Here is a 22420-nt window from a genome sequence, read left to right as displayed (position 1 = left end):
ATTTGTGACCTGGTGTGGTGAAATTTTCTGTGCTCTCTAGGACTTCTTTGGTAAAAACACCAAAAATGGCTCCTTTATCTGTAAGAACATTATGTGTTGATATAGAAAAAGTAAACATCCCATGGGAATTACCCATGATGGCTGCTCTACCATTATTTCCATTATTTTCTCTAGCACTTACTTCCTTTGGCAAAAAAAGAGGATCTTTCATTTGTCAGGAACATTTTGTGTTGACATAAGTTATCTGGGGGAAAAAGAAAACCACATACAACAATTGGTTTGCCATTGATTTAGTTGGATTTAGTTGCTTTTTTTTTTTTTTGAGTAATTTTGATATAAAATACGAAACAAGATTCCAGTAAACCACTTCTGAAAAGTTCTATGGCCTCAGAGCTGGTAGTCTTTCCTTACCGTGTGCACTGCCTTTCAGAGCACTTTCATTCAGCCTTTATATCAGCTTCCACTGAATGTCCTAGGAATGCTAAAATCATCTGATTCAGCATTATTTGATTGCTGCGTATCAATACAGAAAACAATGCATTGCAACGTTCTCATCCTTTGTGAAAACAGAAAAAGCAACATTTTTAATGACAATAAATTCAAGAGGCTGCTCATTTGAATAGCCTCTAAATGAAACATTTGTTCTTTGTCAATAAATCTACATCCTGATGTCTAATATCTGGAGCAAATCTTGACATACCTTGGTTATACTGATGTTTTGGAGATAGATCCAGTTATAAGGGTAAATCTGCCACCTTCCACACATCTGGCTCTTGGTACTTTCTTCTCAACATATGATTGCATCCTAAATTCTGTGCTCAATATTTCATGTTTCTGGAATGAATGAATCCTGGGAAGGAGACAGAGCAGAAGGAAAACAGATATGCTATTTCTTGGCTTTTAGGTCCCATGTGAGCTATTAATTACAAAGCAGCCTTAAGAAAGAATGCCAATATCCACGTATAGTCCCCTTACAAAAATAAACTTTCTCCAGAATACACATACACTATTAAAATTAAGAAATAATTTCAACATATTCAAATATTAATTTTAAATGCATTACCCTAGGATAGTATAACAAAGGGTGAGGCATGGGAAAGGGAAGAGAAGTACCAGGGGAAAAGGTATATGACAGAGATGAATTGCTCTGCTGAAGATTTTCCCATTGTCTTGTTGGTTTGGAAGACACTCTCTCCCATGGAATAGTTGTCTTGGCCACAGCAAGTGAGGGGTTGCTGCCCAAGCTCAACACATTCATAATTTATGCAAAACAGCTAAATCCCAGTCTTGGAGAGTACTGGCAATTTCTAAGCAGAGCAAGCTTGAGCTTTTACAAGCCTTCAGATCATTTCCCTTTTATCTCAGACAGAGCTGTGAGCATGCCTTTGTGTGGAAAACATTACTGAAAGTTTAGGGAGAGACTGGCAAACTGATGTTTGTAGATGAAGAGGTAGAGACAGAAATTTCAGAAATTTGATTTTAGAATGACTTATCTCCAAAACGGATGGTATTTAGGATGCCTGTCAGTGAAAAGGTAGCACTGGAAATAAATTGCAAGTGTGATGCATATCAGGATAAACCTCAGAACTTTCCCAGATATTCTGAAAAGTCTAGAAAAAGAGATGAGTGCCTGGGGCCCTGCTTAGGCATCTGTTTGCCATATGTTTTCACTAAGAAAATGAAATAAAATGTCAGAAAATCCGCAAGAGGTAAAATGTAGGAGGCACCTAACTAAAAATAGCAAGGCTTACATGGAGACTGGACAGCTGGGTCTTCATGAGCTCGAAATGGAGTATAGATAATGCAATTTTTACCAAGTGCTTTGGAAGCACAGTGGTGCCAGTCAGCCATAGCTGATCCATGGATCTCCACCAGAACACAGAGGAAGACTAGACTGAGTGCCCAAAGTTGGATGCAGGATAGAGTAGAAACAACAACAAGTTAAAAAGTTAATCGTGACTGAGGTGCAGGTGTCAGACATGAAGGGAAACCTGTGATAACACCAGGCACAGGCACAGCATGGGATAACCCTAGGAGGGAGAACTGTTCATATGTACTAACTGATACAGACCACTGGCAATGAAACAGAGCAAAACACTTAGTGCTCAACTAGGTGGGGAACAGCTGGAAAGACAAAGTAACACAGGGGAAAGTTGCTCAAGAAAGCCTTACAGGAACAAAAGAGAAACCTTGGAGCAACAAGTGGGAAACAGTGCAGAAATCACAATATAAATATGTACAATAAGCTGCATGACTGTATATAAAAGCTGTTCACAAAGCCCATTAAACCTATTAAAAGCTAATATACCTGTGTCCTTCAGAAAACAAACAAGCCATGATATTTTATTATTACTGTGGCTATCAATGTTATTGCTCAACTCTAGATTTGAGTTGCTGAAACTGGAATAGTTCTGTCAAAACTAATGGAAACAGCAATTTGCACCTGCAGGAGAATTGGGTCTTGTCTGATTGCACAAGTGTTTATCAAGGTGGTGTGTGAAGAGATACCTCTGCTGCTACTTAAAAAATAGAGTACCTGGCTGGGTCAGTGATGCAGAATTAGCATGGATGTTACTAGGACTGGATGAACCATTTAGCCCTTTTTCTGGTTGTTCACAAATCATTCATGAACTGATCTTGATTCTTCTTAATAGATTCATTTTTCAAAGACCTGACCTGGAGATTTAGAATGAAATTATTGTCTATGCCTCTGAGTTGTTAACGTTGACTATTTGCTGCTTGTGACACATAATTGGTCACTTCAATTACATTGCAGTTTTCCTACTCCATGATTAATTATTGGAGTTTAGACACGTAAATGCATGATTACCAGTTTTTAGTGAACAGAACACTAAATTAATTAGGTATCAATAGTCATGTTCGTATCTGAGAACTCACCTGAAAACAGACATTCCCAACACATTTAGCCTACAAAAATCAGAGATAAGGGAAAAAAAAAGGAAAATTAATTTGGAAAGGAAAGTTACATCCAGAATTTTAATACAATTCCATAAACTTTCTTTTACATCACTTGTCAGCTTCTAAATTTTGCTTTGTGATCAATGTATTTAGGAGCTCTGGAATGCCCTTCCTAGACTGGACTTATATTTTCAGACTGAGCTACAAAGTTGTCAGGAAAATATAGCTCCCTGTCATTCAGAGGCAGAAAAACCCTGTCAGGCAACTCAGTCTGACCTTGTGCATGAAGGTCATGAAAGCTCATCCCTGAACTGAGCTCTACAACTTCAGACACACTGGGGCATTCAGTTGTTTGGTTCCACCAAGGCTTACCTCCCTCTGCCATCATTAGGAAGTAATTAGCTACACAAGGGTCAGATTAATTTATGATGGTCCACATGTGCTTCTGTGAGTTCCTACTCTGAAGTGAGTTTTCAGTACCATGAGATTGTACTTTTCACTCTGCAATACATCTCCTCCATGCGATTGTTTTAATGTGCTTTTTTAATCAGGCAGTTCAGGTCACTCTGCAAATTGTCTTTTCTCTTTGCTTACCAACCTACTTGTTTTTGTTTTGTGCAAATTTAATCAGTGGAAACTGTAGCAATGACAAAGTAAGTCACTAATAGACTGAAAGGAACCAATCCCAGGTTACATCCTTTTAGTTCCATGTAATGTGATGTTCAAAATCCGTGGTCAAATGATTTGAAGGCACAGGACTGTGAATATACTCTACAAGCATAGCTATCATCATCAACCAGAGCAATAGCTGTTTTCCAAAATAAAGCCGTAGAAGATAAATTACAGAAGGTTTGCTTCACAAGATCTGCATTCTATTAAACTATATTGATTATTGTTAATGGCACCTTAAATTTTCAATTCATTGTTGTGGGCTTCTAAATGAAACTTCTCATTATGTGTCCAGGTTCAGCATCTAAAGAACGTATCTATCCATGGGTCATCTCTCTGCTCTTTTGAAATATTTGGAATACGCTGGCAATGCAAAGTTCTTTGAGATTTGTCCTGTTTTCCATGCTGCATGTTTCTCTCTAGGCTGCTTGATTTGTACATCTGTAATTGCAGCTGACTCTGCATCATATTTTTCTTTATTCGAGATGCCAGGCTTTCTGGTCCACCTACAATGTTTGATTGGGCATATTTACTGTCCTGATTCCTTCTGAAGTCAGAAGAGAAATAGTGATGAACACATCTGTTTTTTCTGAGCCTTTGTTCAAAATTGTAATACCTGTTTCTAGCAATGGGCCAATATTTAGTGAAGAGGTGTTTTACTCTGTTTCTCTCATGTTCCTTCTAACTATGTCAGCCGTTGGTCTTTTTTGATATAGCTGGTTTTAGCAGAGTCAATATTTTTAATTTTCAATTTACTACTATTATCCCTTCTTTTTGCATTCTCTGTGCTAATATTTGACTAGAAGTTCTGCATCTTCTATATTTCACAAATTCTTTCTTCCCCAGCGTGAATTCTTTTCTACTTGCTAACTTGTGGCTTTTTTTTCCCTAATACCCAGTAGATTGTTCTTGAATAATTTCCAGTTCCTATTAATATTTCCCACATTAAATTGATGTTCCAAGCATGTTAAAGCAACAGGGTTTCCCAAGGTTGAACAAATTGTCCCTTTCTGGTTTTTTTAACTTGTATCACATTCAATGTGGGTGAAGTAAATTCTGGAGGGTTGTGATTACAGGTAGTCAAATAGACAGGTCCTTACCATCGGAATGAGTTCCAGTAACTAATGTGTCTGTATTGGCTGCAAAATGCCATGAAGGCAAGAATCCACTGGGATGCATGAAAAAAACACAGAACTTCACTAGTACAGGTATGTGATTTATAAATAAATAAATGTATGTGTACTGTGAGTGCATGCTCAAAAGTATTGTATGATAGGGGCTCATAAATGAGAAGTTTTAGAGATCACTGCTTGATGAGTACAGTGTTAGGCTTCAATGATGCTAAAGTCATGATCAGCCTGCACACCCCATTTCTGGTTTGTCCTGGCCATTGTCAGGATGCTGGGCTAGAGGGACCTCCACTTGGAACTGTCACATGAGCCCTTAAGCCATAAAATTAAAACCTTCTGCAATTGTGAATAGTCTTCAGCTTTCTAACAATATAGAGGTTTTGATTTAAACTTCCCCCCCCCTTTTTCCCTACTGAATTACCATTTTTTAAATTATCCAGTCACAAATCACTCTTCTAACAGTTTTGAAAACAAACCTCTTTTATGGTATTTTTTTTCTTTACCACCCACTCTGCTTGTAATAAATATACAGACAGTTACAGCAACATCCTTTGCTTTATGTGTTATGCCATGCAGGTTTGCATGACTGCTTTGGACTCCACTGACTTGATGGTGACACAGCTCTTCACAATGGGGGGTGGTCTACAATTTGAAATTCAAATCAGTAATCCACTCCTGAAAGAGCTCCTACTGTCTAGAAATGTCTAGGTTTAAAACCAATATTGGACCAATAACTAGGCTGTTATTTTAGGGCAGCATGATAGGAATACTGTCCTTTGCATCTTCATGTGTCTCTCTCTAAGTGCAGAAGACACAGTAATTTTTGGAGGATTTCCTGTTTAGACCATCGTAACATGTCTTCTAGCCCTGCAGACCTGATGGGTTTTGCAGTCCTGGCTGAGTCTGATTGAAGCTGACACCTATGGGCTTCTGTGAGGGATGTGGGAAGAGCGTACTAAATATGTCAAGTTAAGTCTCCCCAAGCAATCTGACAATTGCTAGTCTGAAAGCACCATTTTGGAAAAGTATGCTGACTCATGGCATGAGAGAGGAAGGATTTTTCAAAGCAATAAGCTAGTATGGTAGGACCTGGATTAACTTCTTAACTTTTCCAAAATTGCCATGTGACAGAACAAATCTCTAAATGCTTCTATCCATAAAAGTTATATCCATACAGCAACTCTAATATTTGTTTCCTCTGCCTCGTTTCATTTATTGTAAATATCTTTGGAGCAGATGTCTATGGATGTCTCCAATTATGCATGTAAAGAGAACTTGGCACAATGAGCCCCTTATTGCAACTGAGAGATCTGCAGGCTACTCCCATGCAAATAATGTATGGCAGGAAGATTCAAAAAATGTACCCCTGGCTATTCTTGCTTCTATTTGATGCTATGGGTATGCAACAGATCTAAAAATTAGGCCAGAGTATCCTGACAGTAAATGGGTAAGTAAGTGCCTAATAATAGCATTGCAGACCTGTAAGGAAAGGGCAGGAATTGCAGAGCCGCAGAATGGTTTGGAGTTGGATGGGATCTTTAAAGATCATCTAATCCAACTCCCCTGCCATGGGCAGGGACACCTTCCACTGGACCAGATTGCTCAAAGTCCCATCCAGCCTGGCCTTGAACACTTGCAGGGATGGAGCATCCACAGCTTCTCTGGGCAACCTGTTCCAGTGTCTCACCATGCTCGTTGTAGAGTCCAATGTATTTACCCTCTTTCAGTTTAAAAGCATTGCCCCTTGTTCTGTCACTACAGGTCTTATTACAAAGTCCCTCTCTGTCTTTCTTCTAAGCCTTCTTTCTATACTGAACGTCTGCAATAAGGTCTCCCCAGAGCCTTCTCCTCTCCAGGCTGAACAGCTCCAGCCCTCTCTGTCTGTCTTTACAGGAGACATGCTCCATCCCCCCTGATCATTTTCATGGCTCTTCTCTAAACCTTATCCAACAGGTCCATGTCCTTCTTATACCCCACAGCTGGACACAGTACTTCAGGTGAGTACTGTGAGCACAGACAAGACTCCCACCTGGGAAAAACAGGTTAGTTTTAACCCAGATGAGTTTCTTGCTGTTTCTGCTCCCATTAACATGATCCCTGCCACCAGCCTAAGGAAGGGAAGGCACTGCAGAGGGAAGATTTGGGTGGGCATGGTGCGTCTGCTGCTGACAGAAGTTCTGCCATATGCCAGCTATTCATGTTTGCAAAGCTGCAACCTAAAGGACATGGCAGCCCAGACTGAACCAGGCTTCTACTTGAGCTGTAAGGATAATGCAATATGGAAAAGTGGAAAATGACAACACCAAATAGCATTTTCCACCATATTTATTGGATTTCTGTGATTTTTTTTTCTGCCCCCGAGAGGCCAGCAGCATGATTCTGAAGCCTTTTTGTGTTGGGTTAACAACTTCATATTGTGGGAAGAGAGACTGATTTGGAAGCATGGAGTAAAATAAGCTTTTTTAAAAATATGTTTTGTAAGAGAATTTGAAGATTTCAGTTACGTTCATGATGTCTATTTTTAAGTTTCTCAGGTTCAGCCATCCTTGATAACTTACTTTGAAAAGTCTTTCACCAAATGCTATCACTTAGATCTAAAGTGGGTATAGTTCTGCATCTGAACATGCACTAGATCCTGATTCTCTTTCCAAAAGACTGGACCGTGTCAGCTTGTCCAGTTGATGGAAATACTTTCCACTGTGCTTCCCTCAAGAGATCAGTTTAAAACAGAGCATTGGTACTTCTGTAAAATTTAAACTCAGAGCCCTCCAGCTTTGGCATTTTATTTTCACAACTTAATTTTGTTCCTTAACTCCTTAATTTCAAAGGGGCAGTGGTCCACCAGGCTTTCCTTAGTAATCCGATGAAAAGCAGATGTTCATGCTGAATATTGCAAGGCTCTGTATAGCAGGCGGGAATCTTAATGTAATAAAATTACTCAGTGTGGAAACTCTTGACTGTGGCCCAGTTCACAAAGCTTACAAAGAACCCTGCCATGAGTTTTATCATGCCCTTTGAAATTAAGGGTAGAGGGAACAAAGTTAAGTAATGAAAATAAAGTCTCAAAGACTGGAGGGCTCTGGGTTCAAATTTCTCAAAAGCATTAGGACTAGGTTTTAAAACTGATCTTTGCAGTGAACAGCAGCAGGCAAGCTGGCACAGTCCAGTCTTTCCTCAAAAACAGGGAGGCCAAACATAAACTTCTGAGACAACAGGCTTTTTTCCAGTTAAAGGCTTTCTTTAGATGCTTTTGTTAGTTTGTTTCAGTGTCTGTTGGAATACAGGGCTTCTTACAATGGTTCACTTTTGACTGGAATGTCCAATCTAAACATTTTGTTTGCTTGTTTAATATACTGTACTGTTTATTTCATTAATATCTCCTTATCCAGTATAGTAATTCTTCTCTGGTTTCAACTATAATCGAAAAAGATTCAGTAATTCACCATCAAGACCAACTCTTGGTTTCTTTACACCTTGCGACACATTTTTCCATGATCTAAAGGGTTTTTCCTCCCCATCACATACGAAAAGAAGATGGTGTTCAGATTTAGAATTTATTCTTTGAACACTCATTTTCTGTTAATAATGTACAAAGTCCTTTCTTGTACTAGAAACAAATTTTACGATTTCATCTCTAGCCTAATGAAGATGGGTCAGATGGTTCCATTATTTTTTCTTGCTTCTAGTCATTTTTAGTGGCTTGGAGTATAAATATACTCTAACCAATGTGATGTATCATCTTCCTTTCCAAATTAGGACAATTTTGGCATATTTTGTCTCCTTGGTTTTGTTTGGGTATCTTTGTTATTGTGAAACCAGTTTGACAACCAGCTGGGACTTGTTCTCAAGTGAGCTGCAGAATGGGAATCTTTTACTTTGCACATCTCTTTTTTACACTGAGCATGCATGATGAAGTAAAGCCTCCCCTCTTGCTGGTGATGTCATCAGAAACTTACCTGCTTTCTTTTTTAACAAATGAATATGCTTTGCTTCTTGAAATGCTCAAAACTTCATTCCCAACATAGGATTTGATAAGACTTTTGAGTAAATGAGGACAGTAACTCAGTTGGAATACTGTAATACATGATTAGTCATGCAATCATAGAATGGTTTGGGTTGGAAAAGACCTTAAAGATCACCTAGTTCCAACCCCCCTGCCATGGACAGGGACACCTTCCACTAGACCAGATTGCTCAAAGCCCCATCCAACCTGATCTAGAGCACCTCCAGAGATGGGGCATCCACAGGTTCTCTGGGCAACCCGTTCCAGTATCTCATCACCTTCAGAGTAAGGAATTTCTTCCAAATCTCTAATATAAATTTACCCTCTATCAGTTTAAAACCATTACCCCTTGTCCTATCACTGCACTCCCTGATAAAGTGTCCCTCCTCATCCTTTCTTCTTAGGCCTCCTTAAAGTTCTGGAAGGCCATAACAAGGTGTCCCCGAGGCATTCTCTCCTCCACGCTGAACAACCCCAGGTCTCTCAGCCTGTACTAACAGGACAGCTGCTCCAGCCCTTGATCATTTTTCTGGGCCTCTTCTGGACCCACTCAAGCAGGTCCATGTCCTTCTTATGTTGGGGGCCCTATCCTGAACACAGCACTCCAGGTGGGGTCTCATGAGGGTGGAGTGAAAGGATCACCTCTCTTAACCTGCTGGCTACGCTTGCTTTGATGCACAGCAGGATACAATTGTCATTCTGGGCTGTGAGCACACACTGCAGCCTCATATTCAGTTTTTCACCCACCAATACTCCACAGGGCTGCAAGACTTTGCATTTGGCCTTGTTGAACTTCATGAGGTTTCTACCCAGGTCTTCATATTATTACATAGTAAATTAAATGTTTGTGCATTCTTTTGATATGCTTGAATTAAAATGTTAATATGATCTTCGGACGTTCACAGAACTTGAGCTTCTGTGAACAGAAGGCTTGTACTGCGCCTTGAGCAAGATTTAGCATCTACCTTTAAAAGTAACTTGGAAGATGAAGCTAAGCCTCTATACCTTTCTTACTACTTTTGCACATGCTGGTGTAGAAGCCATCTGGTTGTACCGAAACTTGGATTAATTTAAAGTGTAAGAAATGGAGCTTAACACGAATGCAGGTAGGACTGCAGTTGCTTCTTAACTAGGTGTGTGTGGAGGTGTAAGAAAGGTGGCTGTAAATCAGAGAAGGTATTAACCGAATCCTGAGGTTGGGGGGAAAAAGCCCATACACATGCTGAAGAAGTCAATAGTTGAAGTAAGGTATAATGAGAAATGGATAAAAGAGGGAAAATTATATGGGACCGTACTGAAAACATTCCAAGCTGCCAACACTAATTAGAGTTTTTGAAATCCCTGACTGTTGCCATGGCAATAAATGTGATACTACAAATGCAGCATTCTGACTTCTTCACAGGATCAAGCAAAGTTGGAAAGCAGCAAATCCCTGTGTAAACATCAATATCGTCAATTAATTAGGAAACACAGCAAGATAAATTATAAAACCCCATGAAAGGTAAAATAATTTCTGTTTTCTCTCTGCTTTATTTGAAAGTTTCCCCAGTATTAAGCATCTCTGTAATTCACTTTCACTCTACAGTAATGTTTTATCACAGACCACAGTGGAAGTTATCATGGAGAGAGTTTTTTAATGCATTACTTAGCAGGTTAAAGACTTTGGATTATTTCAGCTATTTATTTGAGCTACCTAAGCACATTTCTTCCTTTAAATGACTCTTAGCTTGCTTGCTTGCTTGCTTGCTTGCTTGCTTGCTTGCTTGCTTATTTATTTATTTATTTATTTATTTATTTATTTATTTATTTATTTAAAATTAAACTCCACTTTACCAAGATCCAGAGTTCTCTGTTCTTTAAAAAAAACAGATAAACAATCCAAAATGGAGCAGATCAACTTCAGTGTGATCACACAGCACATGCAGGACAGCCAGGGGATCAGGTATAGCCAGCAGGGGTTTATGAAAGGCAGGTAATCACTGATCTCCTTCTATGACAAGGTTTCCCACTTAGTGGATGAGGGAAAGGCTGTGGATGCTGTCTACATAACCTTTGACACCCACAATATTGCCCTGAAGAAACCCATTTCCCATGGCTTGAAAGTGTGTACTCTCTGCTGGGTACAAGGCTGGCTGGATGGTCAGGCCCAGAGAGTGGTGGTGAATGGAGCTACATCCAGCTGCCAGCCAGTCACAAGGGGGTGTTCCCCAGGGCTCAGTGTTGGGCCAGTCCTCTTTAATCTTCATCTCTATAACTACCTGAAGGGAAGTTATAGCCAGGTGGGGTTGGTCTCTTCTCCCAGGCACTCAGCAATAGGTCAAGGGGGCACGGGCCCAAGCTCTGCCAGGGGAAATTTAAGTTGGATATCCGAAAAAAATTCTTTCCAGAGAGAGTAATCAGGCATTGGAATGGGCTGCCCAGAGAGGTGGTGGATTCCCCATCCCTGGAGGTTTTTAAACTGAGATTGGACGTGGCACTGAGTGCCATGATCTGGTAAATGGACTGGAGTTGGACCAAGGGTTGGACTTGATGATCTCAGAGTTCTTTTCCAACCCAATTGATTCTATGATTCTATGATTCTATGACAATCTGGACAAGAGGATCAAGTGCACCTTCAACAAGCTGACAGACTCCCACCAAACTGCATGGGAGTGTCAATCTGCTGGAGGCAGCAAGGCTCTACAGAGGGCTCTGGACAGGCTGGATAGATGGGCCAAGGCCAACTGGCTTAACAAGATGAAGTGCTGGGTCCTGCACATGGGTCACAACAACCGCAGGCAATTCTACAGGCTGGGGTCAGAATGGCTGGAAAGCTGCTCCACAGAAAACAACCTGGGTGTGCTGGTCAACAGCAGCTGAACACGAGCCAACAGTGTGCCCAGGTGGCCAGGAAGGCCCAAGCCTGTATCAGAAATAGTGTGATCAGCAGAACCAGGGCAGTGACTGTCTTCCTGTACTCAGCACTGGTGAGGCCACACCTCAAATCCTGTGTTCACTTTTGGGCCCTTCACCACAAGAAAAACATTGAGGTTCTGGAGCATGTCCAGAGAAAGGCAATGGAGCTGGTGAAGAGTCTGGAGTGAAAGTCCTGTGAGAGGCTGCTGAGGGAGCTGGGGGTGTTTAGCCTGGAGGAGGCTCAAGGAGGAACTTACTACTCTCTACAACTACCTGAAAGAAGGTTGTAGACTGGAGTGTTGGTCTCTTCCCCCAGGTAACAAGTGACGGACAAGAGGAAATGGCCTCAAAGTGCACCAGAGGAGGTTTAGATTGGTTATTAGGAAAACTTTATTCACTGGTAGGGTTGTCAAAGATTGGAACAGGCTGCCCAGAGAAGTGGTGGAGTTACCATCTCTGGGGGCATTTAAAAGATGTGTAGATGTGGCACCTGGGGACATGGCTTAGTCATGGACTTGGCAGTGCTGGGTTAAGGATCAGAGTGGTTGATCTTAAAGGTCTTTTATAATCTAAAGGATTCAATGATTCTATGAAAATATTAAGCAATGTGAAAAAAATGCTTTCTTTTTTCTTTGCTCGTGGTCTCATCTCTTGCATTGACTTTGAAGTCATTGCACTACTTGATTAGCTTCATTATGCTAAGTATCTTGCCATATACAGAACAGCTATTACAACTGTGTCATGGTTTAACCCCAGCTGTCAACTCAGCCCCACACAGCCACTCACTCACTCACTCACTCACTCACTCACTCACTCACTCACTCACTCACTCACTCACTCACTCCCTCCCTGCTGTGTGATGGGAGAGAGAATCAGAACAGTAAAAGGGAGAAAACTCGTGGGTTGAGATAAGGGAAGGTTAACAGGGAAAGCAAAAGCCACATACACAAGCAAAGCAAAACAAGGAATTCATTCACTGCTTCCCATGGGCAGGCAGGTGTTCAGCCATCACCAGGAAAGCAGGGCTCCATCACTAAGGGTGACTTGGGAAGACAAAGGTCATCACTGTAAATGTCCCCAGCTTTCTTTTTCTTCCCCCATTTTTATTGCTGAGCATGTCATATGGCATGGAAAATCCCTTGGGTCATTTGGAGTCAACTGTCTTGGCTGTGACCCCTCCCAACTTCTTATGCATCCCCAACCTCCTCGCTGGCAGGGTGGGGTGAGGAGCAAAAAGAAAAGCCTTGGCTCTGTGTGAGCACTGCTCAACAGTAACAAAAACATCCCTGTATAACCAACACTGTTTCCAGCACAACCCCAAAACACAGTCCCATACTAGCTACTGTGAAGAAAATTAACTCTACCCCAGCCAAAACCAGCACAAGCTGGAATCTCACCCTTCTCTTTAAAGAAAATCCTTGGGTTTGTGGGTTTAGGTCAGAATCTTGATCTTGTTTGCCGTTCACAGTCATGTCGCAATTTTAAGTATTCAAACTTCCATAATCAAATGCAGCCAGAACATTTAATATTATAAACGTAAGGGTGTCTGATGTTAAAAAAGAAAACAGAATAAAAATTGCTGTGTTTCCATGTAGCAAACAAGATTCTTTTATTTAACAAATCACCACATTGGTAGTTCTCACTAACCTAGGTCTTAAATACAACTCTCAAATATGTAATTTTCTGCAAAGAATTTGGTTAATTGACACTCCAATTATTCAATTACAGCAATATTTTGGCATTTTTGAAAGTTAATATTTTTTGTCCATTAGTAATTATTGTTTAATCCATATCTTGCAATATTCCTAATGGTTGGTTTCATTAATTTAATAAAGAACAGCTAAATATCTCTTTTCTAAATACTATCTAGTTAGTATCACAAAACATGTGATTAACAATGACTTTGAATAGTCTGATGGATGACTTTTATAAGCAGTGTAAACAAGGTCAGCTCGAATACCTGGTTTATTTTGAATTTTTCAATGCTTTTATCATGTTTGCACATAATTCAATACAGTGGCAGCACAATGCAAAGAAAAGGAAATCAGAATTAGAGCATTCACTGTACACCAGCTCAGCAAACAGAAGGTTTTTTTCCCAACTCTGTGACTGAGATGCTGTATGCCCTTGGACGTGGCATTCTCCTCTTTCTTTTTATTTTGTCTGTTTGGACTGGAGCTTCTCCTGGGTGGGTACTGGAGGTGCTAATTAGGGTAGCAAACAAAATGGGGTCCTGATCTCTGCTGTGGCCTCTAGGTGTTGCTATAATACAAATAATTAATCAAAAGACATGTTTCAGTGCCCATAGAGAGAGTTTTTCCAAAACCATGCTTAATTTTATGCAGTTGAACCCCTCTTCCCCTCCTCTCAGCAGCATAACTGAAATTTTACCTTTGAATATTGGACAAATAAACCTGAACGTGAAAACTAAAATATGAAAGATGTAGAAAGAGATTTGACTCACCTCTAGTCAAATTTTCTCACTTTTTGGTGCCTTGGTGCTAGCCTTGTATCCAAGGATGGTCTCTACTAGAGGAAACCTCTATTATATCCCAGAGTTAGCCCAACTTTCCACTGCCCGAATTAACCACTGGGCATCACATCCCTTTGCAAGGGCTGTGCCACTGGTGTGGTTTAGGAGTATAAGCACACAAGGCACACATAAAGACACAAGTGCAGGTGATTTAAATCAGGACATAGGTTTGTTCTCATGTGTAATGACAGAACTTAAGGCCCTAAAATAATTACAAATTGAGATACCTGTGAGTTTAGTAAGGATAAACTTTGTCTTGGAGGGTGAAAATTCAGGCCCTGAGGTGGGTTCCTCTCAAGGTCTGTATGTTTTGCTTAATAGGGGACCAGAATGCAAAACTCGTTGTCATTATCAATTTTAAATTTCATAGTTTCATTTTAAAAATCAGGCATAGACAAAAACCCAGAAAATAATTTGGAAGAGTTTGCACAACCTTTTTTTTGCCACATCTCCAAGGAAGGAGCTGCCAATCCCGCAGCTGCCAATCCTGCAGCCCAGCCCAGCACATCATTTGATGTAACCACCAGCCAAGCAGTTCTGCAGAACAGCCCTTGTGGAGGTGAGCCAGAGCCATCGGCACATGTGGCAACACCTGGAATAGCAGCAGATGACTCTCAAAACTGCTCTTGTGCAAAATGCATTTGTAGCCAAACAGTTTTGTCTGGCAGGGGATAAGTGATCCCTTCTGCAAAGCAAAGGCATGGTAAGGAAAAGAACTGGATGTACATTTAAAGGAAGTGATGCAGGTGCCTGCTGGAGTGATGTCTCACCAGGACTTAGTGAAACAAGGGGGCAGAAGGCAGCATTGAAGCTCTGTCCTCTTTCTAGCCAGACTATGCACTATGAGCCCTGTAGCCATCCCCACTCTTCCTTGTGGCCTCATCAGCTGGGAGTTAATAACAGTCCCTTTATGTCATGGAGGAGAAATTCAGTGAGGGGCGAATAGTCTCTCTGCAGTTCAGCCTGTAGTTCAGCCTCTGGGACAACCATGGTCCAACTCTCAATATCTAACTGAGATTGCATAACCAGATACTGCAGGCATGTATTTATATAAAAGCTATTTTAATCAAAAGACTAGCCATTAAATTGCCAGTGTTCTTAAGCATGCTTCACCAATTTTTCCACTTTTAAGACTCAAGTAGACAATTTTTTTAATGTTTTATAAATGATAAAAAATTCACATCAGATTTTAACAGAATTAAGCATACTTATTCAACACACATGGGGCCTCTGCAAAAATGTTATTCAATTTAATAATTTTAATTTACATTGTATATGTACATGACCATTTCTTTCAACCCACAGGTTAACACCACAAAAAAAAAAAAAAAAAAAAGGAAGAAGAAAAAGAAAGGAAAAAAGTATTCTGGTTAACGGAGTGAAGAAACTTTTGAGACACTGTTGTCTGAAATAAAAGCAAGGCACTCTCCCTTTAACACCTGATATATTCCTGAATTCTGCCTAGACAAAGGCATGTTCACACTGAGAGAGCTCTAAGAATAGTAGTAGATTTATTCTGCATTAACTCTTTCTTTGACCACTGTGACCTGTCACTGGTTGTACTCTAGGATGAATCAGTGTATTGACGTTGACATGAAGGACAATTCCACACATGATGGGATTTGGGAGAGTATCACAGCTAAGACTATCTATGGAAGACTGGAGGACACAGACTACGTGAAATCTCACACGGGGCTCTGAACCTGCTACCTCCCACTCACATTCCACTTAATAAATAAACCTTGCTCAACAAAAAAGAAATTTTACTGTACTATGCTGATTTGCCTGAAAATCCTTGGTAAGGGCCCACTCACAAAAAGCTCCTGCAAGCCCTGATCTGGCTGGTGCTCAGCACCCAGCAGGATTTGTCCTTAGATAAAAGTAGTTTCTCAAGGGACCTTGTGTCTTACACAAGGAGACAAAAGCAAACATACTTTTTTCAGGGTTTGTGTCTGTATGTTTTTGTATGCGCACATGTGTGTGAGTGTGTGTGTATATATATATATATCTAGTATATACAAAAGCAAATTCAGTCAAAATATATTTGTCTTGCTGGTCAGGCTTGTTACAGCAACCTACAAGAAACATTAGCTTCTCTGATATTTAATTATGCTATTATGTTTGCACATAAGCTTAAAAGTCAATACAAAAAGCAATACTTTTCCAAATATTATCTGCAGGTAAACCAGAAATATTAACTATAGTGATTAGAAGTCTGTTTCCCTATTGACACTACTATAAATCTTGATATAAGAATAATTTTTTCATAAAAGCACATCCAAACATAGTAAGTGATAAAATACCAGATTACTATTTGAAAACCATACAGTGACTCGATATCTGGGTTATCCTTTGCAGCAATTAGGCAATTCATTTGGCATCTGTTTGATTGTATAATTTAATTTCCATATAAACAGCATAGTTTAAAAAAAGACAAAAGCTAGAATGTTTAAAGCTAACAAAAGATACAGTGACATCAGGTTGACATTCAAAAATCTCCTTAGCAAAATGACCAACAAAATTTTGACTTAATACAGTGCATATAAAGTTTTTTAGAACTAAAATTTTTAAATATTATTTGAATTTAGCAAAACATGAGCAAGATATTAATATCAAAGTGCTAAACAGTACTGCCTTAGAAGTCACTGCAAATAAACTGTAAAATAACTCTGCTTGTGATTTGACAGATATTTTATATACAAATGGTTAATAAAAAGACACGCGCGCACACACACGCACACAAATATAGGTATATACATATATATATATACACATTATATATATGTATATAGTTTTCCAACTGGTGTATCTGAGTCAGTGTGAACACCCCATTTAGTTACCATGTGTAACAGGGCTCCCATGAGCTGGCAGTCATTGCAATAAATACAGGCAAAGCCATTACAATATACCATGCATACAAACATTTATACAAATAAAGACACTATGCAACAAATTATCTCATATTAATATGGCATCAACAGTATAAACATACAAAAAGGAGTACGAACACGGAATGTTTAAACGCAGCCCACTATATCCTTCCTAGCACTTACATTCATACTATTTTACAAGACTTGCTTGTTCTTGAAAACCATCTTCTGTCTGTTTACTAACTAGTTGCTTAGGTTAGAAGTCTGAAACTGAACTATCCCTGATGCTGACCCTGTATGCTCCAGTCACTACTTACTCGGATTTCCTTAGCTAAGGAACAACTGAGCCACAATTGCTCCCGTGTCTTCCACATACATTTGTCAATAAGTCACGCGACATGGAATCAAGTTTGGAAAACTCTGTCAGGTAAGTTAGTGCATGTAATTTTCTCACTTGATTTTTTCCATTTGTTTTCCTAGTAAAATAAATTAGTTAATAAACGAGACTTAGTAAGACAGCACTTTAAAAAATTGCACTTGAACATGGGAGCTAACAGCCATTGTCATTTTGCTATATTTGATTTGTATGAAATGTTTAATTGAACGTACTTTGCTAAAAAAGTGAATTTTTGTTTAGATTGTGCTGATGTATGTGCCCTTGATGCAGGAAGTATGCTAAAGGTATCCTAACAAAACACATACTACCCTGGCAAACAACTATTTGCTGTTCTTGTTTTCAAACACAGCTTCTACAATTTTATTCCTCATAGAGCATGAGGTGTTAAACAGATTTAAAACAGTCATGTTAACCTCTTACTGCTGCTGGGATAGCATTGTCCAAAAGTGCCTTATTAGCCATTTAAAAAACCCAAATCACACAAAAGAAAACAAAGAACACAACCCCAAACCAGTAAGCCAGTAAGTTTCAGGCCTCAGGTTGTAAGGACAAAGCGCCAGAAAAGACCTCATATTAGACTTGGAGCTGCTTTTCTGTTAAGTGAGGGCAGAAATGTTAGCTGTAAGTCACAATCCATTTGCCTGCTCTGGTGGGCGTTTGCCTTTCACGAGGGTGGTTTGACTCAGAAGGGTAAGGTGTCCAGAAACAGCCTGTCGATAATGGAAGGGGCTGGCACCAAATCTTCCAGTTTCAGGTAAAAGATGCGCTGCAGTCCCAGTGTGCAGAGGGAACGCAAGTCAGCCAGAACACCCAGTACCTTCGGCTCTGCAGACTCAAGCGGTTGTCCTTTGTTTTGGCAACTGAAAGTTAAGTGATCTTTCAGACTGCTTGTGATCTTGTTGCATAGCTCTTCCACTTTCTTTGGTTCTTTTAATCCATGCCGTTCTGCAAAGCGAGATTAAAAACCCCATCAGCATCCCTGCCACAAATGGCAAGAACCTCTTCTCTTCAGAATAACCCAGATCCATACTCTGAAACCCAAGGCAAAAAGTGCTCTGGCAGTTTAAGATTTCTCAGAACAGCTGGGGTTATACGATGTCAGTGAACCTTTCTGCCACACAAAATAAGAGACAGCAAGTGTCTTTTTCTCTTTAGCTGCTAAAATAGGCAACAGAGATGCTCAGTTATGATTGCAATTCTAGAACAAGGAGTCCAAGCATCCTGCATATCTGACATAATTTTTGTGATATGAGACAGAATTAATTGGGTGATTTTCCAGCAAAACTATCACAGGAGGTGTTTTGGAGATTTCCGTGCTTCCCCACCAGTTGTGAATGCTCAATAACTATGGCAACCATTATTTATTCAGTGAATTCAAGTGGCGATCAATATCCTTAGCCAGCTCCATCAGTGCCCGGCCTAGAATTCCACCAGGAATTTGCAGACACTCTTATAAGAAACTAAAGGCACCTTACTGCCCTTTGTTATTTTGATCAGCTGCTGCTTTTTAGTTTATTCATCTTTAAAAGCTCTAAGATAAAAGAAGCCTGGAAGTTAACTATTTTGCTTTGAGTGAGCAATGCCTAAAGTGAATGGCTGCTGTGTTACCCATCACAAAGAACTCAGCACTCCTAAAAGGAAGGGGAGCTGGGGTTTGTACCCCTTCAAATACCTTTTTAAAATACTACAATGATGTTAAATGCATTCATAGTTCTTTAAGCATAACAAATCAGATTTGTGATTCATTAAAAGCAGGCTTTTTACTGGGGAAAGAATTCTGTGTTGTTGCTATCAAGATTTAGTGGGTAAATTAAAATAACAACAAAAAAGTTCAGAACAAAAATCTCATATCTGTGGTGTTTGATTTGCCTTTGACTTTGAAAGTCACAGGTAAGTAAGAACTGGCTTCATAGCAAAGTCATAAAAAATGACAGAGGAAATAGAATTATGCCAAATGGGGGAATCCAAGAAAATGCAGGTTACCTTAATTTAAATCAATTAGACATATAAAACAATGGCAGTAATTGTGGCCATTCTTGTATTTGATGCATTTGAAGTCATCTCCTTCCCTGGCCCCTGGCCCAATCCCTGACAGCCACTGGCCATATTGTGCCCATTGTCCCCAAGCCTTGTTCTCTGTGCCAGGAGGAGCAAGCAATAGGTATGTTCTCTACCTGTCCCCTAAGGAACAGTGAAAAGAGTACATTTTTCTTTCCTTCCGCACCAGAGGCAGTGGTGCCTTGCCCAGGCCTGTGTATATAAACTCCTTGCTGCCTCCACTCCCCACCTGTTTTGGCTAGATGCTCTTGAAAAACCAATAAAACAGACCAGATTCAATGAAGGTAGAAACGTAAAGGTCTGTTTTTCCACTGATATTCCCCCATGTTACACTTTTTTCCAACTGTATTTACTTAGGCAGAGTTAGCTCCTGAATGATACTGATTTGGGATCAGAATCAGAAACGTGCAGACATGAATGTCTTTGCCCAGGAGTTTCTGTGCTCTATCCTTTAAGTACAATCAATCTGCCCTGTTGTTTCAGAGCAACACTGGCCCAAGCAGTAACATCTGCTTCAGACATCCTTTTCACCTTGCAGCAATTAAAAACCCTAGGTATTCTAAGTGCCTTGTTTACATTAAAACAGGAGAAGTAAATGAATATTTAAAGCCTTTCCAGTAAATGGTGTACAGTGTAATTATGTAAGCCTTAACTATACAGGTCACTGAGAGTAAATACTTAGGCAGATTCTGCCATTAAAAATCTGGGTAGATAAATATTTTATACAGGTTGGAAAAGCTGTAGGGCTTATTTTTTTTTTAACCACTAGCCTACTGTGACAATCTGCAGGACATTAAATTAATCTTGCAGTCTTTGAAGAGTTCCTATCTTTTAATCTGTTTTGTGTCCTAGCTGTGTAAGTGAAGATATTTTTATAGATCTGGGGAGCTGAAATACTAGAATGGATCCCAAACCTGACTACAAATTAGCAGTGCACATTTTTAAACTACTGCCTCAGTAGGTGTGTACCTTGCTGCTGAGTATGGAAAATTATCTCTGGCTCTGGAGCATGCACAACTTTATTGACATTTACAGCCAGAACTAAACAGTCTGTCTTCCACTGACAATTTCAGCAGGTGTCATGAACAAATTGTGTCTTTGGTGAATAGCCATGAAACCCCAATGCAAAACAATACACAAGCAAAGATTGTCATATTAGTAGCCTTACCTTACATAACAAAATCATGGGAATTCAGAATTAACAGATACTCTGTCCTTAAGCATGGAAATTCAGAAGTAAGAGATACTCTGACTCAAGACACACTGCTTTCTGGTGCCACAGTATTAAAGCAGTCACTGAGATACCAAACTGCCTTCTCCTGAGTGAATTGCCATACAATGGCCTTTTCTACCTGCAAATCTCTACAAAGGTTAATTTCTCATGATTGGAACTGCCTCAGGGGTTTCAGTCTTCAGCCCCTAAGGCTGAAGTCTCACAGAAAGCCAAAGCCATCTATGTGGAAGCGCTTCTGCTGCCACTGCAGTCTCTGGTATTGGCATCCAACTAATTTCTGAAGTATGTACTCATCTAAGAAATACCTCCTCTCCTTGGTAGACTTGAGGAGTGTTGGGCCTAATTTACTCAAAGATCTAAATTTAATAGGGCTCAAATAACACAATTTTTTGCCTTTTTCACACGTCCAGTCCTGATTGCACAAAGCAAGACCCACATTCTTTCCTACACAACCTAGAGGGAGCAGCACATGGCACCTGCGGTGTGTGCGTGCAGTGGCACTGAAGCCAATGGCCTCTAATCACTCATGATCTTCTATAGGATGTTCTTATTCACATGGGAATAATAAGGCCAAGATTTATCCCCAGGACAGCTGATCTAGATGAATAGTTTTTCTCTAACTATTTGGGAAAGTATGTAAATATTACTATATTCAGACTTTCTTATAATGACAATTAAAAAGGCACATGTAAAGGATTTCTCAGCCTTGAGTTTTAGGATTTTTGCAAGAAAAATGGTGATTTATGGCAAAGATGCTGTCAAAATGGCCTGTCAAAAGTTTTGCCTCTAAAGCTCTGCAAACTTAGCTCATTCTGGAAAACTGAACCCAGCAAGTTTTTAATATGAGTCTCCTTTCCCCAGGAAGCTCAATGCAATTCTGTGCCATCGTTATGCTGATCAGCAAAAACTCAATAGGTAGAAAGCAAAAAAGCAGGAAAATGTATCACCATCTGTGCTAATCCCTCTTTCCCTAACCTCTGACACAACGTAGATCATGCCAGGGTTAGGCAGACTGAGCACTACCTTTATTGGGATATGTCTCTCAAAGAGTGCAAGTACTTCAAAGACTCCTGGGCTTTATGCTCTGTGTCAGGGTGGGTCACTTTTAGCTTTAATTAATTTTGAGGTGTCAGTCTGACCAGAAACGCAACAGATTAACACTGCAGACTCAAAATAGGCCTCTTGGTTGTTTCGGTTTCAATGTAGTTATATGATTTTCTCTTCCCCCTGCACAGTTCTCTTTCCTTTCTGTAACTCAAATAAATACAAGGCTCAGTTGCCTACAGCTTTCTGGTTGTCTCATGCACACGCTGTTACACACAAAGATTGCAACTCGGCACATCCAAGAGTCTCCTTTCCTGTTGCAATCTGGCCCTTATTTGTCCTGCCTAACTCTCCACTACTTTGCAAGGATCCCCAACCTAGATGCACACACTTCTCAAGCTCCTCCTAACATCAGTGGAAGGATGGGCATTTTTAGATTATTACGGTTTTAGGTGAATGAATGACCTTGTATTTTTCATCAGCTCTGCAAGGTACTGAAGGTCAGGTAAGCTGAGTGACCACCCTGAACACCATAGTTTGCTCTCTCCTTTGGGAAAACCACAATGTAACACGGAGACTGCTGGTTGCTGTAGAGGAAAGAGTTCTTGCCTCAGCAAAAAGGTGGGAGTGAAAAAGGAGGAGTGAGTACTTCACTTTGACGCTGACAG

The 22420-nt window shown here is 40.0% G+C and overlaps 1 protein-coding gene across 1 annotated transcript in view; it reads right to left on the bottom strand.

Annotated features, from left to right (window-relative positions):
• Positions 1-15375: 15375 nt before the first annotated feature.
• NR4A3 (nuclear receptor subfamily 4 group A member 3) overlaps positions 15376-22420 on the bottom strand; it is a 29304-nt gene continuing 22259 nt past the window's right edge. The window contains exon 8 of the mRNA XM_071554960.1: positions 15376-18361. Within this exon, the coding sequence (XP_071411061.1) occupies positions 18099-18361 (263 nt within the window). The 3' untranslated portion in view covers positions 15376-18098. The remainder of the gene's footprint in view (positions 18362-22420) is intronic.

This window comes from Pithys albifrons, chromosome 4, assembly GCF_047495875.1.
Source record: "Pithys albifrons albifrons isolate INPA30051 chromosome 4, PitAlb_v1, whole genome shotgun sequence".
Lineage (NCBI taxonomy): Eukaryota > Metazoa > Chordata > Aves > Passeriformes > Thamnophilidae > Pithys > Pithys albifrons.
Note: the sequence above shows the minus strand (reverse complement) of the source record. Positions and strands in the feature narration are given on the sequence as shown.